Source organism: Simochromis diagramma, unplaced genomic scaffold (genome assembly GCF_900408965.1).
Source record: "Simochromis diagramma unplaced genomic scaffold, fSimDia1.1 OVJJ01000321.1, whole genome shotgun sequence".
NCBI lineage: Eukaryota > Metazoa > Chordata > Actinopteri > Cichliformes > Cichlidae > Simochromis > Simochromis diagramma.
The window spans coordinates 5,798,124-5,825,879 of NW_024386772.1; the positions used below are offsets into that span (position 1 = coordinate 5,798,124).

General features: G+C 40.5%; 2 protein-coding genes across 5 annotated transcripts in view; both read right to left on the minus strand.

Moving 5' to 3' along the window:
- Nucleotides 1–956: 956 nt before the first annotated feature.
- nmt1a (N-myristoyltransferase 1a) lies at nucleotides 957–9,195 on the minus strand. Its single transcript, XM_040045016.1, has 12 exons — nucleotides 8,981–9,195; nucleotides 6,675–6,780; nucleotides 6,338–6,482; nucleotides 4,878–4,996; nucleotides 4,459–4,550; nucleotides 4,255–4,371; nucleotides 3,902–4,072; nucleotides 3,699–3,807; nucleotides 3,430–3,600; nucleotides 3,174–3,338; nucleotides 2,954–3,091; nucleotides 957–2,359 (listed from the first exon to the last, which is right to left on the minus strand). The coding sequence occupies exons 1-12, from the start codon at nucleotides 9,178–9,180 to the stop codon at nucleotides 2,339–2,341; spliced, it is 1,554 nt and encodes a 517-aa protein (XP_039900950.1). The 5' UTR covers nucleotides 9,181–9,195; the 3' UTR covers nucleotides 957–2,338.
- A 1,082-nt stretch (nucleotides 9,196–10,277) lies between these two features.
- plcd3a (phospholipase C, delta 3a) overlaps nucleotides 10,278–27,756 on the minus strand; it is a 37,330-nt gene continuing 19,851 nt past the window's right edge. For 3 of the 4 annotated variants that reach the window (XM_040044961.1, XM_040044937.1, XM_040044946.1), the window contains exons 2-15: nucleotides 24,866–25,030; nucleotides 20,853–21,081; nucleotides 19,885–20,014; nucleotides 19,126–19,351; nucleotides 16,552–16,753; nucleotides 16,314–16,458; nucleotides 15,941–16,093; nucleotides 15,704–15,856; nucleotides 15,459–15,609; nucleotides 15,182–15,298; nucleotides 14,818–14,996; nucleotides 12,207–12,342; nucleotides 11,732–11,881; nucleotides 10,278–11,630 (exon numbers count right to left, since the gene is read on the minus strand). In XM_040044961.1, coding sequence (XP_039900895.1) covers nucleotides 11,488–11,630; nucleotides 11,732–11,881; nucleotides 12,207–12,342; nucleotides 14,818–14,996; nucleotides 15,182–15,298; nucleotides 15,459–15,609; nucleotides 15,704–15,856; nucleotides 15,941–16,093; nucleotides 16,314–16,458; nucleotides 16,552–16,753; nucleotides 19,126–19,351; nucleotides 19,885–20,014; nucleotides 20,853–21,081; nucleotides 24,866–25,001 — 2,250 coding nt within the window. In that variant the 5' untranslated portion in view covers nucleotides 25,002–25,030 and the 3' untranslated portion in view covers nucleotides 10,278–11,487. Of the gene's footprint in view, nucleotides 11,631–11,731; nucleotides 11,882–12,206; nucleotides 12,343–14,817; nucleotides 14,997–15,181; nucleotides 15,299–15,458; nucleotides 15,610–15,703; nucleotides 15,857–15,940; nucleotides 16,094–16,313; nucleotides 16,459–16,551; nucleotides 16,754–19,125; nucleotides 19,352–19,884; nucleotides 20,015–20,852; nucleotides 21,082–24,865; nucleotides 25,031–25,558; nucleotides 26,644–27,756 lie in introns of those variants that run through there. The other variant, XM_040044954.1, reaches the window with a different exon arrangement.

The following is a 27,756-nucleotide window of genomic DNA, read 5'->3' on the forward strand; positions in this document are numbered from 1 at the left end:
CAAACATCAGCTACTAGGAAGAAATATTAAATAAATTCTAACAACAGCTGATCAAGCTTAAACTTGCTGCTGTTGTTTAGCGCGACATCCGGCGGTTTCCTCTTTCTGGCGCAAAGTGGGCGATAAACAAACAAGAGAGAAAAGCCGATCAGCTTATGATTGAAGTAGCAACAGGGGAGAGAGGGGAGAGAAGAGGCAGCTGTGCAGAGTAACAGAATAAATCCACCTTTGTGCCTTTTTCCATTCTAGCTGAAGTCCGGGACAAACTGCGTCCCTTCTCAGCTCAACACCAAACGCCTAATATTTTCTCTGAATGCGGGACGATTCCATCTTTGTATGGGATGGTTGGCAACTCTAACTAAGCTTGTGAATTAAAGTTCACTATCAGTAACATCATAGCACCCACCCAGCTGTATAGACACTCCGTCATGAACGCAGTACGAGTTATTGTAACTGACTGTAAAAAGTCAGCACAACGAAAATAAACTCCACCTAAACTTGGTTTATATCTGACCCAGACAGACTGCAGGTCATAACTTCTTACCTGAAGTTCAGTTCACCTGACACTCGGACCGGCGGCCGCCTCGGGTCTCCTTCTCCTGCCTCCCCTTTCTCTCATCCACCTGCTGGCCTCCACCACGTATTAATGTTACTGAATCTGTGGAGGCTCCGGCATAGCCACCACCAAACAAATGAGTTAGTTTTTTTACACACCGACCAGCATCTGGCCAATCCACCACTTTCATTGTTTATACCGTTACAAAAAAAAAAAAAAAAAAAAAAAAAAAAATCATCAAGCCACGGTATGCCCGATGGCCAGTCCAGCTATGGTCTTGCCATCACTTAACCCTTCGCATGCCAACTGTGGCACGCGTGCCCAGGGTTGCCGACCCCTGCTCTACACCCTTCCAACCCTAAAAGAAACATCTACATATTTTTCATGCATTTCCTGCACCATTCATTTTTTATTCATTTTTTTTTACATCCGTTTGCAAATAGAACCAACATTTTACAAAATATTTTAACTGGGGCATTTCCCCAGTTATCATCCATCCACGCTGCAGGTCTTGCAAGTCCAGACTGCTGTTCACAGGTCCAGTTCCAACACCCACCTACTCTACCTAATGGCATGGTCAGTGTAAGCTAAATATGATGTGTGAGGTGCAAAATTTTATGATTGTTAATAATATTGTGGACTTGTAGCAGGGAAAAGTACCTTATCAGTGATGTCAGCTCATCAAATATGTAAACTTGTCTCCAACTGTTTATGGTCTATTACAGTTTGCAACATTTATACATTAAGTTTTTGACTCTTTAAGACATCCTGTGTGGTTCCCTCAAGCAAAATCTGCATACTGAGCTTAAAAAACCCTTGACCTTAAGACTTGTATACAGTGAGAGCCAAATCGAAGGATTTCTTAAGGTGGATTTTGCAACTGGAGCCCTGTGAACTTAAGGTGTCCTTATAAATTGTATCCCTGCTTATAAATGTTGATCAGAATGCCTTAAACCTCTCCATTGCAGTCTAACCACATAGAAAATGATTGACTTTTTTGTCTGAACTGTTAATCAGTCTGTGTAACTGGGTTCTAGTTAGTGCAGCAAGCTGTGGCGAAGTTAATGACAAGAAACTCCAGAAAATAAATGCCTTCTCTGGAATTCATCTTCAAGCTTTGCTCAAATGCCTCCATTACTGCCAGAACCGACTCTGATGAGCAAAATACAAACGACAAAAAACGGTTGACAAGGAAACTCTAAAACAGAAGCCCTTATTCTTGTGTACACTTTTGGTATTTATTATCTCACCTTTTCAGCCGTTTTCTCTTTAAAATAATTTTGATCCTTTTGATTTTTATCTCTAAAACTTAAGGATGACAGAATTATTGTAGTTGCAAAAAGCACTTCCAACAAACAGTAGGCTCTAGTCTGTATGCGTTAGGGTGTAATTCGCAGTTATGTTTGACATTATTTACACATACGGTATGCTTTGTCACCAATAATGAGCGTTTGGTATCCAGTAACCTGTGCAAACTGTTCTTGTGAGTGCGAGTATGGTACAATCAAGACAGCTTTCAGATGTACAGTTGTTTGGGATGGTAACTACAATGGCTTAAGGTCCATGTGATCGAGGAAGGAGGGAAGAGCTGAAGACTCCCCCCTGCCTCCCTGCCTGGCAGCGGTAGTGCAGGTCAAAGTTCAAAAGGTCAAAAAGTAAAAATGGGCGGTGGGTTTCCATTCTTAAAGTAGGAGGTCATCAGTTCATCTGTCAGGTGGCCAGTGCGATTGTGCCACCTCCTCACCTGATGGTGCCACTTGCTTTCTGCATTTAGAAGGGATGTCACTGCAAAACCAATCCCACCTGGAAAAGAAGCAACGGAGCCGTTACGAAAACAGTCACAAATGTAGCTTGGGTTTGTGCAGGAGTCACTATGGCACATGTAAGGCATCTGTAGTAGTACTGCATGAGACTGGATGAAAATGTAACAGAAAAGCTAGATGCATGACAAAGACATGAACAATTAGCCTTTAAAAAAATAAAATAAAATACATGATGCCACAAACAAAACTGCAATACAAGTGTGAATCCAACTGCAGTGACAGGTTAAACAGTCTCTTGCATGAACAACCATAAAAAGCAAATACTTATGTGAGCAGCACAATGATACCAGAACAATTTATACCCAAAATTAATGCAGACAACAATTATATCTTTTGGTAAATTAACCTGAAACATTAAAATTCCCTTAAGACAGTTTCATATTTGTGCTACAGCAGGTGCCCATATGACAGGAATGCAGCAGCCCACATTTGCCAACCTGCAGCACTTTGCCCTATCTTCTCCTGCACTCCATCCCCCATTTCCTGTCTACTCTTTAGTGACAGGTTTGCAGTGAAAAGGCAAAAAGCCCAAAACGAAATCTTTTAAAAGAAACAAGTCATTTCAGAAACCCACCTTTTCCGGCCCCATGCTGGGACACTTCCAATTGTACAGGTAATACTGTAGATTCCCATCACCGATGCCAAACTTAAGCTTTTCCAAGAAAGTCTTGTTTTCCATTAGATCCAGTGCATTAAAGACATCAAACCCTTTCTGAATAAAGAAACAGGAAAAATTATTAGGTTTTTGAAAGTAAACATTTCAGAGAACATGTTTTTAAAGATTGAACATGCACCGATTTGGCCAAGATGAGGGCATCAGACATCAGGTCGAGCAGGGGGGTGGTGGTGTGTACATTGTAGAAGGAGTATGCCGCTTTTAGACTGCGGTGCACAGGATGATTCATAATGGTAGAGGGCAGAGTGTAGAAACTCAGGAAGTCTGTCACTTTGCCATCATTCTGTAATGACAACAAAGTAACCCTTAGTTACTTGGAGAGAATTTTAAAGGGTTTTTTTTTCCCCCTCAAAGATTTTTTCTGGATTCTTTACCTCCACCACATAAGTGTCAATAATATTCTCTTGGGGCAGCAACCAGTGTTCCACCTCTTCCTGATTCATGACTGGCACCAGGTTGAATTGGCTCAGATATTCACGGAGGAGGCGATGCACCACGGGCACGTCCTTCTTGGTCATTGGCCGCAGACCAGAAGTCTTTGGGGCCTGAAAGAGCGATGACAAGGACGAATACATTAAAAGACATGCTGGAAGAAAGAGGTGATTTCTAAAGTGACTGAAAATTTGTGTTAGTCGCCAACAACCTCTGGCAAGCGGTACAACTTCATGGTCCGCTGCATAGTCATGTTCCTGCTCAGATGGGAAAACTTCACTTCAATTAGTTTTCGAGGGTTCAAAGAGCGATGCCAGTACCTGCACGAAGGAAACGTCATTAAGTACCAATTTAAGCAGTGAATGAAATCTAACCCTAGGGCTTGGGGTTAGAAAATATCCCTGTCACACCCACCTGCATGTGCCCACAGGTTTGGGTAGTACCACTCCAGCAGTATACACTGCCTGAAAGATTCCCTGCAGGTTGACCCGTCTGGTGATCTCTCTGATCAGAACTGGAGCGACTCGTTTGGAGCGAAGCTTCTTGTGGACGCAGAGGAAATTAATCTCAACCATTTTCTTCTCTCTAAAGCAGAAAAAAACCCAATCATGAGACATTTATTTATTTGAATAACACACTGAATACAATCTATTAGAAATACTAGTCATAGGCCAGTAATAGAAACAAAACAAGTTCCATCGGGAAGTAAATAATGGACGGAGGATAACATATTGACTCCCCCCCGCCAAACTATTCTGTTTACTTACATGTCATAGATGTGGATGGTGGCAGGAATGGCACTGATAAAGCCAACCAGCTTCTGGTTGGAGTTAACCCTCACTCCACAGTGCCACTGAGGCAACCAGCCAGGAGGTCGCAGGGCCCTGAGGAGGACAAGGTCAGTCAAAAATGCCACACATTTCTATGCACTTGTATTAATATTTGAACAATATTTAAATATGAGAAATTACCAGAGCAGGAACTCAGGAGAATAGTCAAATCGGAACATGTTATCATCATCTTCAACATAGTTCTCGTTGAGAAGGGTGTAAAGCTCCTTGAGCTGGTTGTAGAGAGAAGAAAAGAATAAGAGTCATCTTAAAAAGTCAAGAGCACCAAATTAAAAAACAAAACCACATTTCAACAATGAACATTTGACAAAAGGACAAAGTTTCTGATTGGACTGCTACTACACTCTGACTAAACAACAAGCACTTCTGCATAAACAGTCACATAATTACTGAGAGGACAAACTTGGAATAAAAAACAAAACACTAGTTTCTTAACAAAATGTAGTGCAAAGCACCACGAGTCCAGGACTTTGTTACTGAAAGACAAATTCCTCCTGTGCATGCTTGCTGTGAGTGTTTGTGTTTATATGCTTTCTTACCACAGCGGGGTTCCCTAGGTCGAGGGTGTCCCAGCTGAAGCCCTGCGGGAGGCTGTAGGGCTCTTCTCGAATGTTGTCTTTGTCAGGTTCAATGGAGCCGTGTGATGTCACCGTCTCCCCTGAAGGAAAAGTAAACAGAAGTCTGACAAAGCACAAAAACCTGCAAATTATATACACTCTTTTAGACCGTCACTCTTAGAAGACCAGAAAGCAATGGCACATATCCACTGGCCACCTCACATTCCCAACATTTATGCAAATCTCTCATCAGCCCTTTACCTGACAGCAACTCTGTGCATGTAGGCAGGTAGACATTGATAAGATGTCCTGCTGAATTTCAAACCAAGCATCAAAATGGGGAGGAAAGGCGATTTAGGTGACTATGACTGTAGCATGGTTGTTGGTGCTGGATGGATTGGTCTGAATATTTCAGAAACTGCTGATCTACTACTGATTATCCCCACAACCATCTCTAGGACTTACAGAGAATGGCCAGAAAATATCCAGTGAGTTATTTGGGAGAAAACGCTTTGATGATGTCAAAGGAGCATAGAGCCAGACTCCTTTGAGCTGATAGAAAAGCACCAGGACCTCAATTAACTACTTGTTACAACAAAACTATGCAGCAGAGCATTTCCAAATGCACAACAGTCAAACCTTCAAGCAGACTACAGTGGGTGCCACTCCTGTCAGCTACGAACAGGAGACTGTGACTAAAATTCAGCTTACCAAAACTGCAGAACAGAAGACAGGAAAAATACTGCCTGGTTTGATGAGTCCTAATTTCTGCTGTGACATTCGGCTGGTAGGGTCAGAGTTCGGCATAGATTTATGTTGCCAACAGCTCAGGACACTGGCAGTGAAGCAACAGTGTGGGGAAAGCTTACTTGGTCACATTGGGCCCCTCAGAATAAAACAACATTTAAACACCACAGCCTACCTGAGTACTGTTGCTGACAGTGTGATTCCCTTTATGACCATAGTGTACCCATCTTCTGATGGCTGTTTCCAGTAGGCTACCATGTCATATAATAAAGGTCAAGTAATCTCAAACTGGATACTTGAACATGAAACGAGGTCAGTGTACTCAAATGGCCTCCCGATTCACCAGATTGCAAACAAAAAGAGCACATCTGCGGTATATTGAAATGAGAGAAATAGATATGCAGCTTCCTCATAACCATGCCTAATCATCAATTCCAGGCACATTTCACCAACAGATTGCAAAATAATGCTGTTGTACCGAGCTTTTGCATACTTGAGTCATAAGCACAAGCCTTTTTTCCCTTCTGTTCACTCTGTGTTAACTGACCATCTGTGTAAGCCCACTTTTGTCCACATGCAGAAAAAAAAACCCCAAAACAACAACAACAAAAACATTCTTTTATCAATCCCTAAAGATTTGACCTATAAGCTACATATTGGCATGAAATACAGAACTACGCCATCTGTAACCATACCTAGTTTGGGCACAGGCTGTGTGTCCCAGAACTGGTAACTCCTCCGAGTGGCCTCCTCCATGGTTTTGGCTGGACCTTGGCCAACAGAGAACAGTTCAATGGCCTTTTGGATCTCCTGTAGCTTATCAGCTGGCAACGAATTCACCTGTTTGGGAAGTAAACACAAATATACATCAAACAAGACAACAACAAACAGAAGTCGATCCTATCTAAACAGTCTTTAACCATTCTGTATCTAAACTGTGATTTTAGTAGTTTACACCTTAACTGGACTGTTTCTCCTTTCCTTTTAGGTTGGGTTTATAACCCATTAAGACAGAAATGCATAAATTCATGCCTTGGCAAGGGGGTCCTGAGCTGCTTCTGTGGCACCAGATTTCTTCTTCTTTTTTTGCTTCCTTTTCTTCTTCTTGGCGCCAGTGTCGTCCCCAAGACCCCTCTCACTGGAACAGGACAGAAATAGATGGCATCCTTTTTAAGACTGATCTCAGAAGAAAAGAAAATCATGGTGGAAATTTATTTTCTGCGATCTGCTTTTAAACAACACCCAAGCTTATTAAACCACCGACACTTCCAACACAATTTACATTTCATTGCTGATGCAAAGCCTTGTTAGCCGAGGAGTAGCTGTGTGTTTAAACTAACAACAAGAGGTGTAGCTCTAGGGCAGCTAAAAACACAATAAAACCAGTCCTTCAGCTAAAACATACAGAAATTCCCAAGTTGTTTGCAGGATGTTTAGAAGTGAGTGCAGATTTTCAGAATAACCCTCTCTTCTGATCTGCTCCAACCAGAAAAGCCACATATCTCCAGCCAGCTACTTCATCTTCTGGCAACATACTTACACAGGATAATCTCATTAGTGTCCAAGAGGGGAGAAATGCAGGCCAGTACGCAGCCTGTATTTAAAACACCAGCACAGATGGTGAATCAGATGACATCTAGAAGAAGAGTATCTGTGCGTGTGTGTTTATGTACTGTATGTACAAGAGCCCAGCAAGTGACTGGAACAATGGACAACAAAACATTCAATGGTTTGTTCTCCCACTTTCCATTTCAACAGGGTAGAGCAGTTAAGGGGCCAAACAATTGTTTCTGAGTGCAGGAAGGTTCAAAGACCTGCAGGGGAATATGTTTCACTTTAGCTAGGGTGACCAACCGTCCTCTTTTCCCCGGACATGTCCACTTTTCACGTTCTGTCCGGGGGGATTTTTGAGATTGATAAAAAAGGCCGGGTTTTCCTATATTCCAACAGAGGACCCATGTGTGTGACATCATCCCCCAAACTGCTGCTTTCTGAGTTGTTCTGCGCTCACAGACGGGACAGACAGCGCACAGCAACTGTTTAAAAGATCCCAAAGCGCAAGTGCATCTTTTCAGACGAACTGCAAAAGAAATTTCACTCGTACAGACCCAGTACTGGTAATTTTTCTTATGCAGATGAGGCATTATTTCTGTACCATTATTTAATTCGGGTATTTTTAAGTTTTTTTTGCACTTGTTGACTTGTAAAAGCCTATATGACATAGTTTACAATTCACAATCCATTAACTGCACAGAGAAGGAATCTTTTAAATGTGTCAAATATGTTTCTTTAAGCAAATCCTTCATGACTGAGCCAAGTGTCCTCTTTTTTGGAAATCAAAATATGGTCACCCTACTTTAGCCATACAGCAACGTGGGTTTGAGGTAGAATTCTGCAACATTAAGTTAATTTATTTCTCAGATTTTATCTTTATTCGCTTCTTTGTGTCTCTAAAAACGGAAACGCGTGGCTGTGGAGTCAGATTTCCTCCAGTTAGTGATCAGATGTTTGCGAAAACTATCTTACAGAGACGCATTCTTATTCCACTTGTTCTACTAAAAACAAAGGCCAGCTGCTTTGCGGACACGCGGTTTCATATGTGACACCACTTCTCTCTTTAAAAAAAAAATAAAATACAATAAGAAAAAAAAAAAAAAACAGGGTTTCTATCAAAGCTTGTACTGAATAAGAGCAACCGAGCTAGGCTGCTTTAAGATCGTGAACAATTCTGTGACTAAAGAGGGAATTCAAAGCCCTCACTTCACAACGCCGGGGCCCAGGTATATTATGTTTAAGCTGAGTGCTTTTTGCATGCACGTTTGTGCTTGTTTCACTTTTGATCTTGCACCGAATCCACACACACACAGACAATGCCAGGTACGCTAGCATGCAAGCTAATACGCTACATGTCAGCTGGCGCAAACGTGATTTGCATCATTTACCGTCAACACAGCAACGGCATGCGAAGAACACCGGAAACTATCAATTTAGTTAAAAGTTTATTTTTTCTGCAAGTTTTATGAGTAACAGAAACATGCGTCTTGGTGTAAAATTGGCTTCAAAACGCACTTTGCTTTCTCCTTTCTAACCATATACTTAGGAAAACGCTAAGTCCAGCCTATATTTGGAAAAGACATCCTTCTCAGCCAATGGGATGAAAGAACAAGCAAGCGAACGTTGCTACTAACCAATAGGATGAAAGAAAATGGGCTGGACAACGTCGAAGGATGGCCGTCTATCCCGACTGCTCACCGAGGTTTAGTTTAAGTTAATTTTGTTAAAATCTCCAGAGCCGTGACGTATTTTACGCCACCGACCGAGTAAGCATGCCTCCTTACCCATCGTCAAAGTGGTGCTCTTCATTTTCACAGTCGCTGCAGTGTGCGTGATCCTCTACATCTTCTTTCTCCGGCATCGGTGCTGTCTCATTCTCATCCGCCATCTTCAACCAGGAAGTGAGACTCCACCGCGTGCCCCTTGACACCTTTAAAATAGTCTCGACGCTATTGGCTGATACGTGCAGTGGAGGCGTAGCCATGGTCGTGTTTTTTTACCCGATCATTTCCAAATATTTACGATAAACAGAAGGCTCGTAATGGAGCGGGCACGGTTTGTCGTTTTAAAGCGTCCATTTTTAAGTTCTCACAGCCCCAGTAAAAATAGATTTTTTGTGTATTTAATATATTTTTCCCTCTAAAGACAAACAGCCATGTGGCGCCCATACAACCCAAAGGCAAATGAAATCACTGGAGTGGAAACACGTGTAAGATGGTGAATCTTGCAAGATAATCTGAGGCCTAATAAATTAATATTACAGCAGGGTGAGTAAGAAGGCAAAATCATGCTCAGATTTAGGTGGATTATTTAATGAGACCATCTGAGCAGATTAAGCATTGTGGCGTTGATATTTCTTGTTTGAAAGTCAGTTAAAATGCACTAACAGTTAGGTAAAAATGTACATTAGCTGTTCTTTTACGTAGTCTGCGTAGTGATTAGCGCCTCCAAAGCAGCCAAAACCTTTTAGGCCCACATCTAATCTATTTTCATAATAAATAAACCCTGATAGGAGCATTAAAGAACCCAGTTTTTGCATAAAGTAAGCTAACAGGATATTCTTCTATTGACGTTTTGCATGAATACATTAAAAGTAGTGACACGGTGTTTAACAATAATTACTACAGCAATGGAGCTACAGCTACGGCAACAACAGTTGGACAAAATACCCACAGAGTTGCAACATACACAGTATAAGAAATCGTGGCAGTCATATGAGACGATAACATGATTATATTTGCTAATGATTATTTCAGAGAGCCGTGTGTGATTACTTTTTGTTAGCAATGCAACATTTTGACCTAAATATCAACAGGGACTATATTAATATATTTGAGGTGTATTTTTGAACCATTTCTGCTGATGTTAAAAACAAAAGAAGTCCAGTTGTTGGAGAAATTGCTGCCATGCTGTGTAATGTGAAATTTCATAAATATTGCTAAGAGTTTTCATTTTTTTTGTCTTTACTTTTGGCCTAATCAGGCAGGGACATATCCATTGATAGTTCTAATGTTGGAATATAAAGATTTATCATGTTTTAGGCTGACAGCTTTAGAGTACCACAGAAAAGTCAGACAAAAATTCACAGATTAGAACCTTCTGGTTATGCATTTATTAAAGTGTCAGGTGTCCACACACAACACTGTGGACTTTTGAAACTAAAACAGACACTTGTATCTTTTGACAGCATGTGAAAAAAATTGTTAGAAGTGCTTTATAAAAACATTTTTCTTGCAAACATAACCACTCAAACGCATCCCAAAGCTTCTATATTAAACATTAAGAGAGCAAAGTTTTACTTCACCCACTATTAAATACATATTACATTTTTCTCAAAAACCAGCGTGACCATTAAAACTGTAATTACAGTAATTACTTTTCATCGCTGGACCATTTTATTATCAGTGAACCTCCTTATAAGAATATTAAAAGATTCACTGTAGCCTGGAGTAATTAGTGGTTGTATTAGATTGGTGCAATTAGTTTTTAACAGCATTTTTTTCTAGATCTGAATACGAAGACAAAAGTTGACAAAATGAAAGAAGCTTATATGGAAATACTGTATCGTTAAAAGTCAAATATGATTTTAAACAAGCACATTTGAACATATGTGAAATGATGCTAAGATAAAATACAACACATTTAAGAAAAAAGCTTATCTTTGCAAGTTAAGTCTGTCATGTTCTGCTGGAAGATGTAAGAATATGTTAGAATTTGTCTTCCAGACAGAATTTAAAAAAAAGTGCCCAGATATCTGGAGTATCAAGTACTTGTACCTGGGCAGCATGGGCCATGGCGCCCTGGGGCACTCACTAACACAAAATTAAATCTGTATTACAGCACAGTTAATGGTGCCAATAATAACATCTAAAACACTGATGTTTATGTATATTGTCAAACACAGTTAGTTACACTTGGTTTACATCTCATTGCAATTCTGTTATAGCATCAATTTAAGAAGTGCTATTTTACTTAAGCGATCATTATCCTTCAAGTTAAAAAAACATGTTAAAAAATAAAATTATGACATAAAATAAATGATCTTCATTCTCTCTAACAGTCCCTTTTTCTACATTTTTTTGTTATGAATTACAGTCACCAGAGGGCATGTGTCCATCTCTGACAGACACCTTTCTTCAAGCACTGGGAAGTGGTTTTGTGCAAACTGGACCACTTGGGGTCTGAACTGTAAGACAACGGCAGCATTCTGTCTCTGTCTGTTTACGCTCGGAGCTCCTCCTTCCAAGGTCCTTCATTGTCCAGATATCTGATTGTCTTGTTCAGATGTGTGTCACGCTTTGCCTTTGGCAGCGGCAATACGCTCAGCCATAGTTTTGACAGGAACACCTCTGCGAGTCACTTTGACATGGATAAAGAGTGTAGCAGGAGAAAGGCTAGAACCATCTGCCTTCAGTAAGTGAATATGTCGATAACCTGGGTGGGGAGAAGAAACAAAAAAAAAAAAGAGTATGACACATATTAAAAAGAACATCCGAGAGTGAAGACTGACTTGTAGACTAAATCTTAATAAGCACCTATGCGAAAGCTTGTAAAAGGTAAAGTGAACTGCCCCACAAAGTCATTTTTGGCAGCATGATCGTGGTCCTCCACTACAAACCGCACCAGGGCCAGCTCAGGGACCTGCAGCTGGAAGCTCAGAGTACAGTCCCAGCGAGGGTTGAAACCTGCAGAGGGCGCACAAGAGCTGTAAATACACCATCTGGTGCATTAAACCTTTCAAACAAACTAATCATGGCATTGGATTGAAAAGACTCCTACACATGTATATATTCCAAGATTTGAATAAGGTACAAAGAAGCTTTCTGACATCATCTCTTGTCTCCTGTCACTGCATTATAAAAGTAACACTGATTTACAGAAATGCCTGCATTGAATTTAAATATACATAGATAACATATATATTATCACTCTGCAAAAAAAAAATACATATAAAAATGTATTTTTAAAATTTTATTGTTGTGGATAAATATATAAATAAATAAATATTACCATTGTTGTCAATGCGGTGGGTTTTTTGTTTTGCTTTATCAATAGCCACCCCATGAATTTCCACCCACACTAGTGGGTCCACAATGGAGCTCGCCTTCTCTGTGTTGATTTTTGGCAGCTGTTGTGCAGATATTATCTGAAAAAGCAAAACATAATTCATCATTCTGTGCATGAAATTATCATTAGAAATGTATAAAAAAAAGTCTATTGGAGGCAACTTTTTTGCAAAATCTGACAATCTGGATAGCACACAATAGCTCTATGTTTAGACTCTAGATTAGACATAAGGGAACTCTTCCAGAGGAACAACAGAGGATGGCCTCTCCTCTATGAAAAAAATTGAAGTATGGACAGTAATAACAAGAACTAAATGACACTATGAAAAATAAACTTGCCACAAAAAGGAAGGAAACTTCCTTTTTCTTCTAACAATACTTCTTAGCACTAAATCCTACAGGGAGTGCAGAATTATTAGGCAAATGAGTATTTTGTCCACATCATCCTCTTCATGCATGTTGTCTTACTCCAAGCTGTATAGGCTCGAAAGCCTACTACCAATTAAGCATATTAGGTGATGTGCATCTCTGTAATGAGGAGGGGTGTGGTCTAATGACATCAACACCCTATATCAGGTGTGCATAATTATTAGGCAACGTCCTTTCCTTTGGCAAAATGGGTCAAAAGAAGGACTTGACAGGCTCAGAAAAGTCAAAAATAGTGAGATATCTTGCAGAGGGATGCAGCAGTCTCAAAATTGCAAAGCTTCTGAAGCGTGATCATCGAACAATCAAGCGTTTCATTCAAAATAGTCAACAGGGTCGCAAGAAGCGTGTGGAAAAACCAAGGCGCAAAATAACTGCCCATGAACTGAGAAAAGTCAAGCGTGCAGCTGCCAAGATGCCACTGGAGTGCCCAAAAGCACAAGGTGTGCAATACTCAGAGACATGGCCAAGGTAAGAAAGGCTGAAAGACGACCACCACTGAACAAGACACAAGCTGAAACGTCAAGACTGGGCCAAGAAATATCTCAAGACTGATTTTTCTAAGGTTTTATGGACTGATGAAATGAGAGTGAGTCTTGATGGGCCAGATGGATGGGCCCGTGGCTGGATTGGTAAAGGGCAGAGAGCTCCAGTCCGACTCAGACGCCTGCAAGGTGGAGGTGGAGTACTGGTTTGGGCTGGTATCATCAAAGATGAGCTTGTGGGGCCTTTTCGGGTTGAGGATGGAGTCAAGCTCAACTCCCAGTCCTACTGCCAGTTTCTGGAAGACACCTTCTTCAAGCAGTGGTACAGGAAGAAGTCTGCATCCTTCAAGAAAAACATGATTTTCATGCAGGACAATGCTCCATCACACGCGTCCGAGTACTCCACAGCGTGGCTGGCAAGAAAGGGTATAAAAGAAGAAAAACTAATGACATGGCCTCCTTGTTCACCTGATCTGAACCCCATTGAGAACCTGTGGTCCATCATCAAATGTGAGATTTACAAGGAGGGAAAACAGTACACCTCTCTGAACAGTGTCTGGGAGGCTGTGGTTGCTGCTGCACGCAATGTTGATGGTGAACAGATCAAAACACTGACAGAATCCATGGATGGCAGGCTTTTGAGTGTCCTTGCAAAGAAAGGTGGCTATATTGGTCGCTGATTTGTTTTTGTTTTGTTTTTGAATGTCAGAAATGTATATTTGTGAATGTGGAGATGTTATATTGGTTTCACTGGTAAAAATAAATAATTGAAATGGGTATATATTTGTTTTTTGTTAAGTTGCCTGATAATTATGCACAGTAATAGTCACCTGCACACACAGATATCCCCCTAAAATAGCTAAAACTAAAAACAAACTAAAAACTACTTCCAAAAACATTCAGCTTTGATATTAATGAGTTTTTTGGGTTCATTGAGAACATGGTTGTTGTTCAATAATAACATTATTCCTCAAAAATACAACTTGCCTAATAATTCTGCACTCCCTGTATACCATTGGAAAGTTTCTTTATTTGTCTCCAACTCCTCATGTTGGTGACCAGCTTGGTCGCACACTGCTGTGGGATGGGATGACATTTTTCAACCAGCATTTACTGCTGTTAAACTCCCAATATGTCTTGTTTCTTCAGAATTCAATTATCCAATCCAACAAATGACACCAAACAAGAGTTATTAGCAGAATAAGCTGTTTGGCGTTGGCAGAGAAGATTTGGCAAGTTTTTCATGAGTGCAACCCACATTCTCAACACTACTGCTCAACCCACAAATGCATTTTCCTTACAAATGTGGTATCCTTCCAGTGGTATATAAGATTTATTACCAAGAAGTATTGTTACCACAAAGAAATAATCAACCAAACACTAATTTCCTTACTTTTTATGTTAAGTTTAGAACAGCTGGTACAGAAATCTTACTATAACGTCTATCTCCTCCTTAACAGGTAGGCACATCTGAACGAAACTTTGGAAAAACTTCATCACATATATTGTGGTTATTAAAATCTATATGCTTTAAAAAAAATATTCATGATGAATTTAAATTCTTTGGATTTTTGTGTATCTATCTATCTATCTATCTATCTATCTATAATGTTCATTTCCCTTAACTTAGTAACAGTTACTCACTCGTATAGTCAGCTGAGTCGGGGTATGACCGGGGCCTCCTCCCGTGTTTTCTGGGTTAAAGTTGGATGTGGGGCTGCACAGGAAGCTGGGTTTGAGGACGTATCCACAGCGACCATTTGCGAGGAAGCGGCCCTGGTTCAGGTCCATTTGCTCCCCAGCCGTCTGGAAGTTTAGAGCCACTTAACGGCAGAAAGAGGAAAGTGGAGGGACATGGGATTAAATTAACGGAATCAGAGATGTCAGCAGGTTACATGTGACATGACAGTAAGTTTACAGAAATAAAACACGTCTCTGGGTTTTTAAAAAACTTTTTTTTTTTGCTTCCATCTGAACAGCAGCGTAGCTTTCAGTGTGGAGTACCAACCCAGCTGGCATCCACAGTTCCACATTTCCTGAGGATCATAGTTGGATGATTGAAGGCGCTGGCCACAAGGGTAGATCCGGCTCAGCTGCCTGCTGTTGTGTCTTACAAAAAGCTTCCCTGTAAATAAAAAGACAGAAATCCACAAGCCATGATACGTTGAGGGCTAATTATAATTTCTGTAGAACCAGCTGAACCAGCTGCACAAAAGACACGATGCTGGCAAACTTTTTGAATTTCTCTATCTGATGTCAAGATGCAATTATCTCCACTATTGTACCAGACTCTTTGATGTGCTTGAGGGCATCGTTTTCAGAGAAAGAAGACATTTCATTTGGCGGTTTTTCAGACACATTTCCAAACCCACGGAAGGGGACACTCTTGCAGTAAACCACCAGGTCGGATAGCTCGGGGCACAGTTTCAAACGGACCTGGAAAAAGCAATGCAAAGAAAATTGGTCAATTAACTAAAGCGTTTGTGTTAACAGCTTCCACGACTCAATAACAAGCCTTTCTTGAACTGACCTTTGCAGGATCCTTCATGGGTGTGCTCTTAATGCTGCTGGCTAGTTCATCTTCAGAGCTCGAAGAGAAGCTGGTGCAGCTGCTGTTCTTCACCAGCTCACCCAGGTGAGGAGTGTGTTTCTTTCCTTTTACCAAAATGCGCCCCTTAAGCTCCTGCAAGGAATGCCATTGGAATAAATTACTTTATTAGAAAAGCAAATGGGTCCAGCTGTGCTTCTATGTGTGTGGTTGTTGTACTTCGGGAGAAGGCAGGTCTCTCAGTGGCTGGTCACTGAGAGGCTCTGTGAGCAGTTTTTTGCCCAGGATACTACGGAGGTGTTTGTCCATGACAGCCTGCTGCTCCACAGAACAGTGATTCTCCAAGGACAGGATTAGAGGGTATGGGGACGTCTGCAGGGAGAAACACAGGAAAACTCTTATGCTAAGCCGTTAAAATGCAATTAGATCACATTATAGCAATGCAAAACTCAAGAGTATAATACTATACAAAATACCACAGGATTGCCTCAGAGTCAGGTGTATAACCAAAAGAAATGCAGTGGGTTGGCACAGCTGTAAGCACAACGCATAACTGCATATTTCCATGAGTGAAAGCTACAAAATCTCTTACCTTGAAGGCATACTGACCGATGGTTTCAATGACTTCCTTAAAGGGCACTTTGGAGGTGAGTGTGTGCCCGTGGTAGATGATGGGTTCACCTTTATCTCCATCCCAGCAGTCTAGCTCCACACAGCGGCAGCCCTGAATTAGAGCCCTGACAGTGACAGATTTATTCATTTGAAACCACAGGCACATATCTCACTAGACTGACTGAGGGCCAATGTTGCATTCTTCTCTGTCTCAATACCTCATGTACGGCTCAGTGCTGCTCGCACCGGTGACTTGGTCCTTGGTAAGGTAAGTGTTGTGTGACGAGGAGATGAAGTAATGGGCCAGGGGGTGGGTCATGTCCTGGTAGACTCTGGCATGGTTAGGGTTGAAGACATCATTCTCCAGAGACAGCATGTACATGGTGAAACCATTTTGTGTCATGAGCAGGTTCTTCTGAGCTGTAATAAATGGTATTTTATTTCCATCAATTTGTAATCTTTAAGTGGATTTAACAGGATAACGAAGGGCTTTAAACAAGTAAAAAGAAAGCAGGGATACATGGAAGACATGAAATGGCATAACATATCAGCCTATGTATATCATTTAGGAAGCAGAGGACAGCATGAGGAAGAAAGCTCAAAACTGTGGAAAGGGAATCAGACCTAGAGTTGCCAGAAGTATTATTTCTTCTTTTATGCTGTTAATTTACATAATTAATAATATATATTATGTTATAAGTGCATCAAACTTAACTTTTCCTGTCTTTAACAATCAGTTGAATTCAATTCAGTTTAATTGACACCAAAATTAGGTTGCAGTTGGTTTTTAGCATGCAACATTAAAACAGGACAACACTGGCCACAACCACCAAACAGGTGGGCCTCTGAAAATAGATAACCAAGTTTTAGAAAAAAAAAAACAATGTTGGTGTGCACAAACAAATAAACAAATCACAAACCGGCACAACTCAGATAACCTAGGCTGCAAATGTACTATTTTTTTTTTTTATTGAGACCTCTCATGAACATAATAATAATGGATTGGATTTATATAGCGCTTTTCAAGGCACCCAAAGCGCTTTACAATGCCACTATTCATTCATTCGCGCATTCACACACTGGTGGAGGCAAGCTACGGTTGTAGCCACAGCTGCCCTGGGGCAGACTGACAGAAGCGAGGCTGCCATATCGCGCCATCGGCCCCTCTGGCCAACACCAGTAGGCGGTAGGGTAAAGTGTCTTGCCCAAGGACACAACGACCAGGACAGAGAGCCCAGGGGTTGAACCGGCGACCTTCCGGTTACAGATACGCCTACCAAACCCCTGAGCCACGGTCGCACCCCAATAACATAAGAGGTTTATAAAAAGTTATATTCTATTAAATATATATATCCAATCTAAGGAATAATTTCTTGTCTTAATTTGAAACTAAATTCTGTCATACAGTTGAGTCATAACTACATTCTTCTTGTGGTTAATATTATTTCTTGTTTACAGTAATTATTGTCAAGGGAATTAGTTGTACTGACCAATCCAGGGTGTAGTCTGCCTTTTCCCAAATGACAGCTGGGATAATTTTGATTTTTTTAAACAGATGTTATGATATTATTGCTAAAAGAAAATTAAAAGGTTTCCTCAGTTTAAGAGTATCAACTCTGATATGTTTAGTAATTTTACTGTTTTCATGAACAAAACTTATTCAGTGTCCTTTACAGTGGACAGCAGAACTTACCACCTCACGTTTTCATGTCCATCATTTAGATAGCAGAAGACAGATGGAGGGGAAAAAAAGCTCAAAATTGTGGAAAGAGAATCAGGCCTAAAGTTGCTTAAAGTTTGATTTCTTCTTTTATCCTGTTGATTTACATAATTAATGATATATAATATGGTAGAAATGCATTCAGCTTTACTTTTCCTGTATTTAACAATTAGTTCAACTCAGTTTAAATGACACCAAAATTAGGCTGAAGTTGGTTTTTAGCATGAGACATGTAAACAGGACAACACTGGCCACAACCACCAAACACGTGGGGCCTCTGAAAATAGATAACTAGGTTATAGGAAAAAAAGAAAACCAATGTTGGTGTGCACAAACCAGAGACAGATAAACAAATTACAAACAGGCACAACTCATAACCTAGGCTCCAAATGTACCGTTTCATGTGGACCTCTTATAAACATACAAGGTTTACAAGGCTTTTTTTAGAGTGTAGAGTTATATGCACACTAAATCTATATTTTAATAGATATATATAATGCAATCTAAGGAACTCATGCAAGGAGCCTCTCTGTCATACCATTCCTGATCACTATTAATGCTTTGGGTGATGAGACCTAAAAAGCCCGGTTGAGGTAAGTATTAGGTGTACACAATGAAGTTTAATAAAAAGCGTGATGTTGATAGGTTACATGTTAAAATGATGTTTTAATGCTCAGATTTGACCAAAAATGAGGATTGTTTCCTGAACATTCTTGAATCAATGCTACATAGAAGGAGGCCGAAACAGGTACTAAGAAGGCATCCCTAATAAAATGGTTAGTGAGTGCACATACAGTATAATCAGTACTGTTATTATGGCTGAATTATAATAACTCAGTGATAAGAAAAGCGAAACAAAGCACAACTTTTCTTTCTTAAAACAACGAGCTCTCACTGCTGGATTGCTTTTTTTGCACAGCAGCAGGATTGTGCCTCAGATTTTATGGTGATAGGCTAAATCGCCATTTCTTTTGTATGGAGACGGCATCAAAAGTCACATTCAGAATGTATTTATATATAAATATTTTGGGTTCCTCCTTTGAGTCCTTTAATGAGTGCTTTTACAACTTACCCCGGTCATTGAGCTCATAGGTGAGTATAAGACTTCGAGCATGATCCAGCGACGCGTCCTCCCCTTGATCTCCCAGGAAATCACGCAGCTCAGCAGTGGAGAGCACGCTACCTTTACTTGAATAGTGTCTAAACACGGCATCTAGCTCAGGCCGTCGCAGCAGCTCCCTGCAGAACTCTTCGATTTCTGTGTGATCCAGGCGGCCATCGCCAGATTGGTCACACCGCTGAGATGCACAGAAAAGGTGTGTGTTAAAAAGAGCCAAGAAAGTGAACACACAGAGAAGAAAATAGACAATATCAAAGGCTGTTCGCTTTTATTTTGGGAGCGCATCAAACTCCCTGTGGGAAAAGCACCTCTATAATAATTCAACGCAGCTGTGCGCACCTACGTTGAAAACATGCTTCTTTGCACTGTAAGCTGCACAGAGAAGAAGAATAACACTAACAATTCTGCCATAATAGTAAAGTGAGGGACATAGCAGGTAGTAATCCCTGCACAAAAGAGAAATAAATGGCTCGTGATTTGTTGTGGGGAAGATAAGAGGGAGGGGGTAAAGATGTGGAGTGAGGCTGGTGGTTGGCTTGCTGCTGGGGTTGGTAATTGAACACAGACTCTGGACTCCAGGGTGTCCGAGTAAAATGATACCTCCTTAACCAGATAGCAACAACTCTACAGCTCTGTAATTCCCTCACTTCTTTACACTCAGTGCTGCAGTTTAATGAGCATACAGGTACTAAAACATCACATGACTCTGACCTTGAATAAGCAGCGGGCATATTGCTCGCTCACGTCAATGTTGATCATCAGCAGCAGCCGTTTGACCTCATCGTAGCTCATCTTGCCGTCGTTGTTCTGATCTGCTCGCTTGAGGTACCCTCGAATCCAAGTGTAGGGAGTTAAGAAATCAAGCAAGACTAAAGCATAGAGTCAAACTGTTAAGACGGTACTTTTATATGGGATGTTACTGGGTTTTATTTGTTATAAATCCACTTAATACCTGCTCTTTTCCCAAAGGAGATTATTTTTGCTAAACCTTCTTTTTCTTATATTTGATCTCTTTTTTTATTCTATCCTGCTGTTATTGAAAGGGTCTGTATTTTTCCTTTTCATACTCACCCTTTCTAGCAAGAATTAAAGGACAAAATGCATATTTGGTACATGAATTTGATTTGAAACTGAGTCAAGTAAAGCATCATCTTCCAAAACAGATACTGGAATTGTCTCTTAGTGTTTTTCCAGACTGATAATGCTATAGCCTTTTGACACGATAACTATCAGCAACTGACTCATCTTTATGCATTTAGTGCTTTTCACATTGTGTTGGACCATTAAAGCAAAAGCCTTTTACAATTCAATGTCAATTTTTAACCTGTTGACAGTTTATGGTGTCCTTGCACAGCCACATTAAGTGAAAAGCACTTGCTGCACTTGACATGAGTTTTATTTCACAATGAAAACAAAATGAGAAACAAACAGAGCAACGGGGAAGATCTTATACTCTACCTGAACACTACACTGCTATTTTCCTCTGGCTATGAGAGATTATAATTAAGAGTGATAGCAGGCCTATATTTAGACAAGGCTTTTTTGTCGAGCAATTACCTCTCACCTTAGCTATGCTGTGTACGTAGGACGGTACATGTGACAGCAGAGTCAGTCACCATAGCAATGCTGCCTCAGCTACGCTATATTTATTCTAGCATATTGGAAATTGGGCAGGATATTGGTCCAGTTTTTCCTTCTGACTCATTCTGGCCACTCGCTCCTTTAACATGCGGAGACCTCGCACCCAGTGCTGAGCTTCCTCTGCAGTGGGGCACTTCAGGTCCAGGCTCTTCCTGGCTCCTTTGAAGACCACTGTGAAGCACTGGTTCTCTGGTAGGGTTCCAGACAGCCGCCTCAGTGCCTCCGACTGGTAGCCTTCACACACACACTCCACCTCCGTCACTGCAACTGGGACAGGAGCGATAATATCGATGAGTAAACTGCTTCAGCAGGAGACCATGGTTGCACAAGAAGCAGCTAAAGGTCAAGTGTGAGGCGTTTTTAGAGAATGCGAGTGACACGTTAATGAGACTGCGAAACATATTATATCCACACATGTTCGTCAGCAGACTAATTTTAAAACAAAACAAAAAAAAAAATGACATGAGAGTAATGACTTAGACCTTCAGTGTGAGGTTCCTGTACTGACAGCTTAAGAATCAGGCTTCATTTACAGTATGAGGCATGAAAAAAAGAAATCTAACTGTGCTGCTAGAGGCCATTCAGTATCAGATAAAATATAATGCAAAATATATATGAAATCTTGTCTTGTGCCCCCCCCCCCTCCCTATAAAATTAAAACCTATTTATTCAAAGTTTTATTTATTTATTATTATTTTTCAAAAGGTTGTGTGGATGCCACCTGCAGCGGCTCTCCACCTGCCTGACTAAGAATTACCAAGAAAATTATTATATTCAGCAAAGTTCAAATGGGCTATTTCCTTAATCTAAAAGTAAAAAATAATTAAGGGATTTCTCAATTACCGTAAATACATTTTCCGTAGCACAGCAAATAGCACATTTGCCCTACATGTTCACAATCAGGAGGAAACACAAAACCCAACCACCAGGGGTCAAAAGTAGCATCCTATTGCCAGCTCCAACCTGGGATAAATGGGATGGGTGTGGGAAATAAAGGAGCAGCTGGATGTACGGTACATCGCATCATCATAATATTAAGACAGCCCCAAAACATATCTGCACCCAAAGGACCACACCTAAAAAGAATATAAATAACCAGCAACGAGGTCTTGTTTATTTTAGCGTGACGGTAGCAAACATGTTCTGCATTCTGCACGACATCACTCTGTAAAGCCGGTTGTGAATCCAGTCTGTCCACAGTTCAGACCAGTGAGTCATTAAAAGCTTTTGGCATTCCAAAGAAGAAGTAGAAGAAGAAGAAGTAGAAGAAGTAGTAGAAGTAGAAGAAGAAGAAGAAGAAGGAAGAAGAAACTCCCATATTCACAAGGGGTTGGCTTCAAAACTTAAAAATTCATAAGCATTGCAAGTTTTAACATTTTATATGCTCTTTGTACTTTAGTAAGGAAATATAGGATTTACGTTATTTGTTTTTATTTACTTTTTTTCCAGCTCAAAAAGGGGAAAGGAGTTTTTTTCCCAAAAAATATGCATATGCATTTTTACATTTTGAATCTCAACAATTCAACATCCTTAAAGAGCATAAGTGCACTGCACTGCAAGTCTTCATTTTTGGCCCGGGAAAAAACCTCAGATTTACAACTATAAACAAGGGGAGCAAACAGGCTGACACTAACACACAGTGTCTCCTAGTTTATTCTAACACTAGAACTTTATTCAGCACAGGAGCTCTTCTGCTTCTGCACTGAGATGCCTGCTGGGCAATAAGTATTCTCTGACAATAACCTCATTCTCTTGCTAGAGGTCATAAAAGCCTCTGCAATCCACCTCTTCGAAATTACTCCGCATTCTTCCTTTGTGGTCATCTCGGAGCCATGGCAAAAGTAACATATACATGTGGGTGTGTGCCTATGTGTAGTGTGAAGTTTTAGGTGGTGTATATTACGCCAGGATCACACGCAACCCTGAACTTCAGACATTAGATCAAATCAGACCTGGGAGACTAGAAAGAGGGAAGAGAGCCAGACCTTTATCCCGTACAGAGATTTGGTCCTCAGCAGCCTGCCAGTGTCTTAAGTGGTCACTCTGTTCTCACGCTGCTTGATGTCATCATTCTATGGAGTGTTACACGCTGCAGCTCGGCCGCTCTGTGTCTATTTGCGGCATGGCTGGCACAATCAAAACGGCCTTCACACCCATTGACCCACAAACCTGCCCAACCACACACGCTGTGAGACAAGCGGGAAGGGTTAGGATTAAACTGCATTCTAACATAAGGGTGGAGAGCACAAACAGCACAGAGGTGGGAGAGCCAAAGGTCAGGCAACAAGGGAGAAAACAAAGCTGATCTCATATTACGTGCTCAAAGCTTTCCACCTTGAAGTAAATTTTCATTTCAACAGAAAGAATTAGCTACAAAGACCTAAATGGAATGGGAGACTGAACAGATGCTGCTGCGAAGTCTCTTTTGCTCTTTTACTTTCATTAACTCTTCCAGGAATTGTGCTTCGGTAATTTAGGCCATCAGTCCAACCCTCTGATGCCGTGACAGAAGAGTTGCGCTCTGAACAAGATTTGTGTCCTACATACTGCGCTGACATCCATGAATTGATTCCCTGAATAACTAGATAAAAGACATTACTATCTTTCCCCTGTGTGCTTTGGCACAACATCCTAATATAGCTACTACATGACTAGTTGTTTAAAACAGTGGGCTGAAAAGCAAAGCATTATAATAACATTACATAATATAATGGATGAGCTGTGAAATTAAGTATAAAGTCTACTAACTTCTTCCCCCACTATTTTATTACTGAAAATGGTGCTTTGCAAAAGATGCTTTAGGTACTCAAGGAGGTCCGATCGCTAAAGGAATTGAAAATAAATATTAACAGCAAAAAAAAAACCCAAAACAATCTCATCTGCTTTTGCAGTTTAACTTTACCCTTAAGCAACTTGCAAACCTCCAACTATAACTTATCTTGTTTTTCACCTTGTGTACATAACCTTAAGGAGTTTGTGCAACGAGTGATAACAGGCCCAAACTTTTATAAGTGGGAGTTGAGTCTATAGGATTCTATGTAATATCAGTTTTGTTTACCCGCTATAACAGAAAACACTCAATTCAATTAAACGTGGACATTGATCATTAGCTTGACGTTTGTTTTTCAAGGTGAAACATTCAAACATGGGGGAATCTCGACCTACCACTCTCAACCAGGGTAACCTACAGGCATGTTTCCTCTGTGTTGACTTTCTAGAGAGCAGCTACACTCTCCTTCCACATGTCAAACAATCACTGGAGTGATATTTAAAGGGCCTATCACAAGTTAGTCACACCCTGAAGCATACCATGCATTTTCTGTTAAATAATACTTAAATTAGGCTACTGATACCATAATGTTCTATTGAGGACTTTCAAATAATCTTAATGCTTTCTGAAACTAAAGGAATAAATGCACATTTAAGAAATTTCTGCACTGGCTTTACTTTTCAGTCTCAGAAGCTAAATCCAGTTTTATGCGCTGGTAAATTATAAACTGATCCCATCAAAGAGCTCATGCCCATTTCTGTCGGAGGTCTAAGTGTCAGTAAGACTATTAAATGTATATTAGGAAGCTTGAATTGGTAAGTCATAACCACTACAGATCACATGATTACCCTCCTCAGTTACCAGAGAAACTAGAACTGTCTTTAAATGGGCAAAGTAGGGGAGAGGGCAGAAGACAGAGCCAAGATAAAGCAGCTCAACAACCCCAAACAATGTGCAGGCTGAATGAGCGCACTGAATCACATCTCAGTTTCTATTGGACTAATGGCGGGATGCTTACGTTGCTTGCTTTAAATATAATTCAGTTTGCGCTGTTCTCACGTACACTCTTCCATTACTTAAGTTTCCTTTCTATTTATCGTATTAGTTCACTCATGCTCACAATCAAAGCTCCTTTTCCTCCTCAACTCCTATTCATAACTAGCTCACTTCTCCTCTTCATTAGGTCATGATGTCTGCTCAAGCCAGCCCTCCACCCCGCCACACACTGAGCTCTCCTTACAGAGTACTCTGACCATAACGCTGGATTTCAGACAAACTTACATGTCTGCTGGGCTTTGCCTTTGCGGGAGCTCTTGGACTCGCACCACACGGTGAGTCCGTCCTCCAGCAGCCGCATGCTTCGGTTCCTTTGCCAACTTGTAGACCGAACTTTCAGCATGCTGGAACCTGCCATCATCACGCGTATGTCCTCATTTTCATGAAGCCCTGGAGAATACACACATTCACAAAACAGAGCTGTTAATGCATGCATGACTCTGGTTGACACTGTGCAAATGCATCATCAGCAACTTAAGTTCAGCTTGTCTTGTCACATACATGCCTATTGTTTGATCAGTTTAATCAGGTTCATAAGTGCACATCTGTTTTCCCAAGTTCCTTAACTCTAATGCCAAACATATTATATTTGATACAGGAGTTTATGTCAGTGTTTGAGACCTCTAAATCATCATCAACAAAACTTAAAATTAATTGCACATTACATTTTTGGGCAATAGATTGCACAAATGCCAGATGCAGTAAAACTGGTACTGAAATTAAAAGTCACATATGCAAACTGATATCTCATTTCTTTCTTTTTTGTCAGAAGGTTCAATAAACACTCCAGTATGATTTTTTTTCCCCTGACAGTTATTTAGTGAGTCAAGCTTCACAGGGCATACTTTTATGAAACTTTAGACAAATGACAGTGCAATGCTTTAACTGAAATGCTTAGCACAAAATGACAGTGCTTACAGATTCATCCATCCATTCTCTTCCATTCTTATCCTTTTGAGGGTTGCAGTGGGGCTGGAGCCTATCCCAGCTGTCTTAGGGCAAGAGGCAGGGTACCACCTAGACAGGTTGCTGGTCTGTCGCAGGGCTAACACATAAAGACAGACAACCATTCGCACTCACATTCACAACTTTAGAGTTACCAATTAACCGAACTCCACTAATTGCATGTCTTTGGACTGTGGGAGGAAGCCAGAGTACCTGCAGAGAACCCACGCAAACAGCATAATGTTTACTATGTTTATGCATCAAGACTGACAGAAGAAGATTTCTATAAGGGCTTGAAGTGCTGCTGTTTAAAGTTTATGCACACAAACTTACCTTCTACACTGAATATCTAACGAGTTTGGTCAGTAGCTTGACAAGTGTTAAATGTTTGCTAAATGCAGCAGCTAGTGTTTTGTTATCATCATCATTTCCAATAAGTACACAATTAGCAGTTTGAATTAAGACAAAACTACCCTATGGAGAGTCACAAATTATGCATGTGAGTCTGTAGTGGATTTATGAAGTGAACTATGGGTTCTGAGTACGTACTGTTAGCATGCAACATGCATTAACTTCAGTGAAAAGCTCAAGACATCATTGCCCGTGTTTGATGTGAATCTCATCGGTTTTGATCAAAAGTCTGACCTAGATGAAGCAAAAGGGATCACCTCTAAAGTACACTTCATGACATTCAGCCAGAGGCATTACAAATGTGACAATAAGCCATAAAGGGTCTACAAAATTTTGTGTCATTCCATGTAAGGAGTGTAGAGACATATCCTGGGGTCAACAACCGTTACTATCAAAAGAACAATTATTGAGTAACTTTTGCCCAACAAGTTCTGTGTGGAGCTGCAAAACATATTTGAACCTCATTTTAAAACTGACTGCATATGAACCATAGATTCATCAGCATTACTAATAGGTGTAAAAAAAAATTAAATCACATGTGGCTACTCTGCTATGTGATATTTCTAATTACTTTTAACCTTTTAAACAGTACATTTGCACAATAACTGAAACTAGCCCTCTGACTGAACAATGGGCTGTGAGGTCAGCTCCTTGATCATTAATATGCAAATTATCAGTTTCAGTCATTGTGCCGTGTACTGTTTATAAGGTTGGGGAAACCTTCAGTCAGCTGAAACTGAAGAAGTCACCTGGATGAGTGACGAAACATTTCTCACACTGAAAATGCAACGACCAGGTGAACAGAATCAACCTTTTGGGAGTTACTTACCTGGATGATTGAACATGCTTTAAGACACTGTGATGGTGGAAACTGATCAAAAGTCGCTAATTTTGATATTGCATAAAAGAGTTTTAAAATAATACTAAAATAACATTTTAAAAAAAATAAGGCAGTTCTCATCTTTTTACTTCAGCTACATACAGCAATCAGCCTTCGGACCTGTAAACACAGTGATATCCTGGCTGGTCTTTTTAAATCGCCTGTTTTATTATTTGCTCATTTCTTCCTGCAGAGCAAATCAGTAAGCCAGCAGCGCTGGCAGTGAAAGCAAACAAATCTGTCCACACACCATTTCCTCAAGAACTTTTTTTTTCTTCCCCCATTTATAACTAGGGAGACTAAATGTTCATTACATCCATGCAATCCACTGAGCCTCATATTAGAGTAAATGAAAATTAAGAGGATAACACAGGATATGCTTTTTTTAAAAAGCCCAAACAAAGTCATTGGAGACTTAACTCAACCTAAACCACTGTTTACATTTTCAGAACTGTAGTATGTGCCATTTCTGCAGCTTTAGCATGCCTAGCTATCTTACCCATCAGTCACTTAGGCCTAGAGAGTGTTTGGCAACCTTTTGGAAACCTCTGGTTGTTTTGATAGAGGGTGCTCTATCAAAAACCTTGTTGTGATTGCTTTGGTTGCTAGCAGATAATTGTGGTTACCTGTGGTTTGCATGAAAGATGCTGATTTGTCTGAAAACACTCACTATTTACTCTCTAAATGGTAGTGAAATTTGAAAAAGTGTGGTGGAAACCAGAAATGTAGAACGTTCACCTCCAGAGTAAAAGTTCCACGTCAGCGCTGAAGCCAACACATTGCAACAGGTGTAGCTTTGACTTTGAAGGTGAATGGTGTCCGTTTCCAATTTGCAACACAATTACAGTTTCACAACCACTTGGCAAGCAGTTTGTGTTTA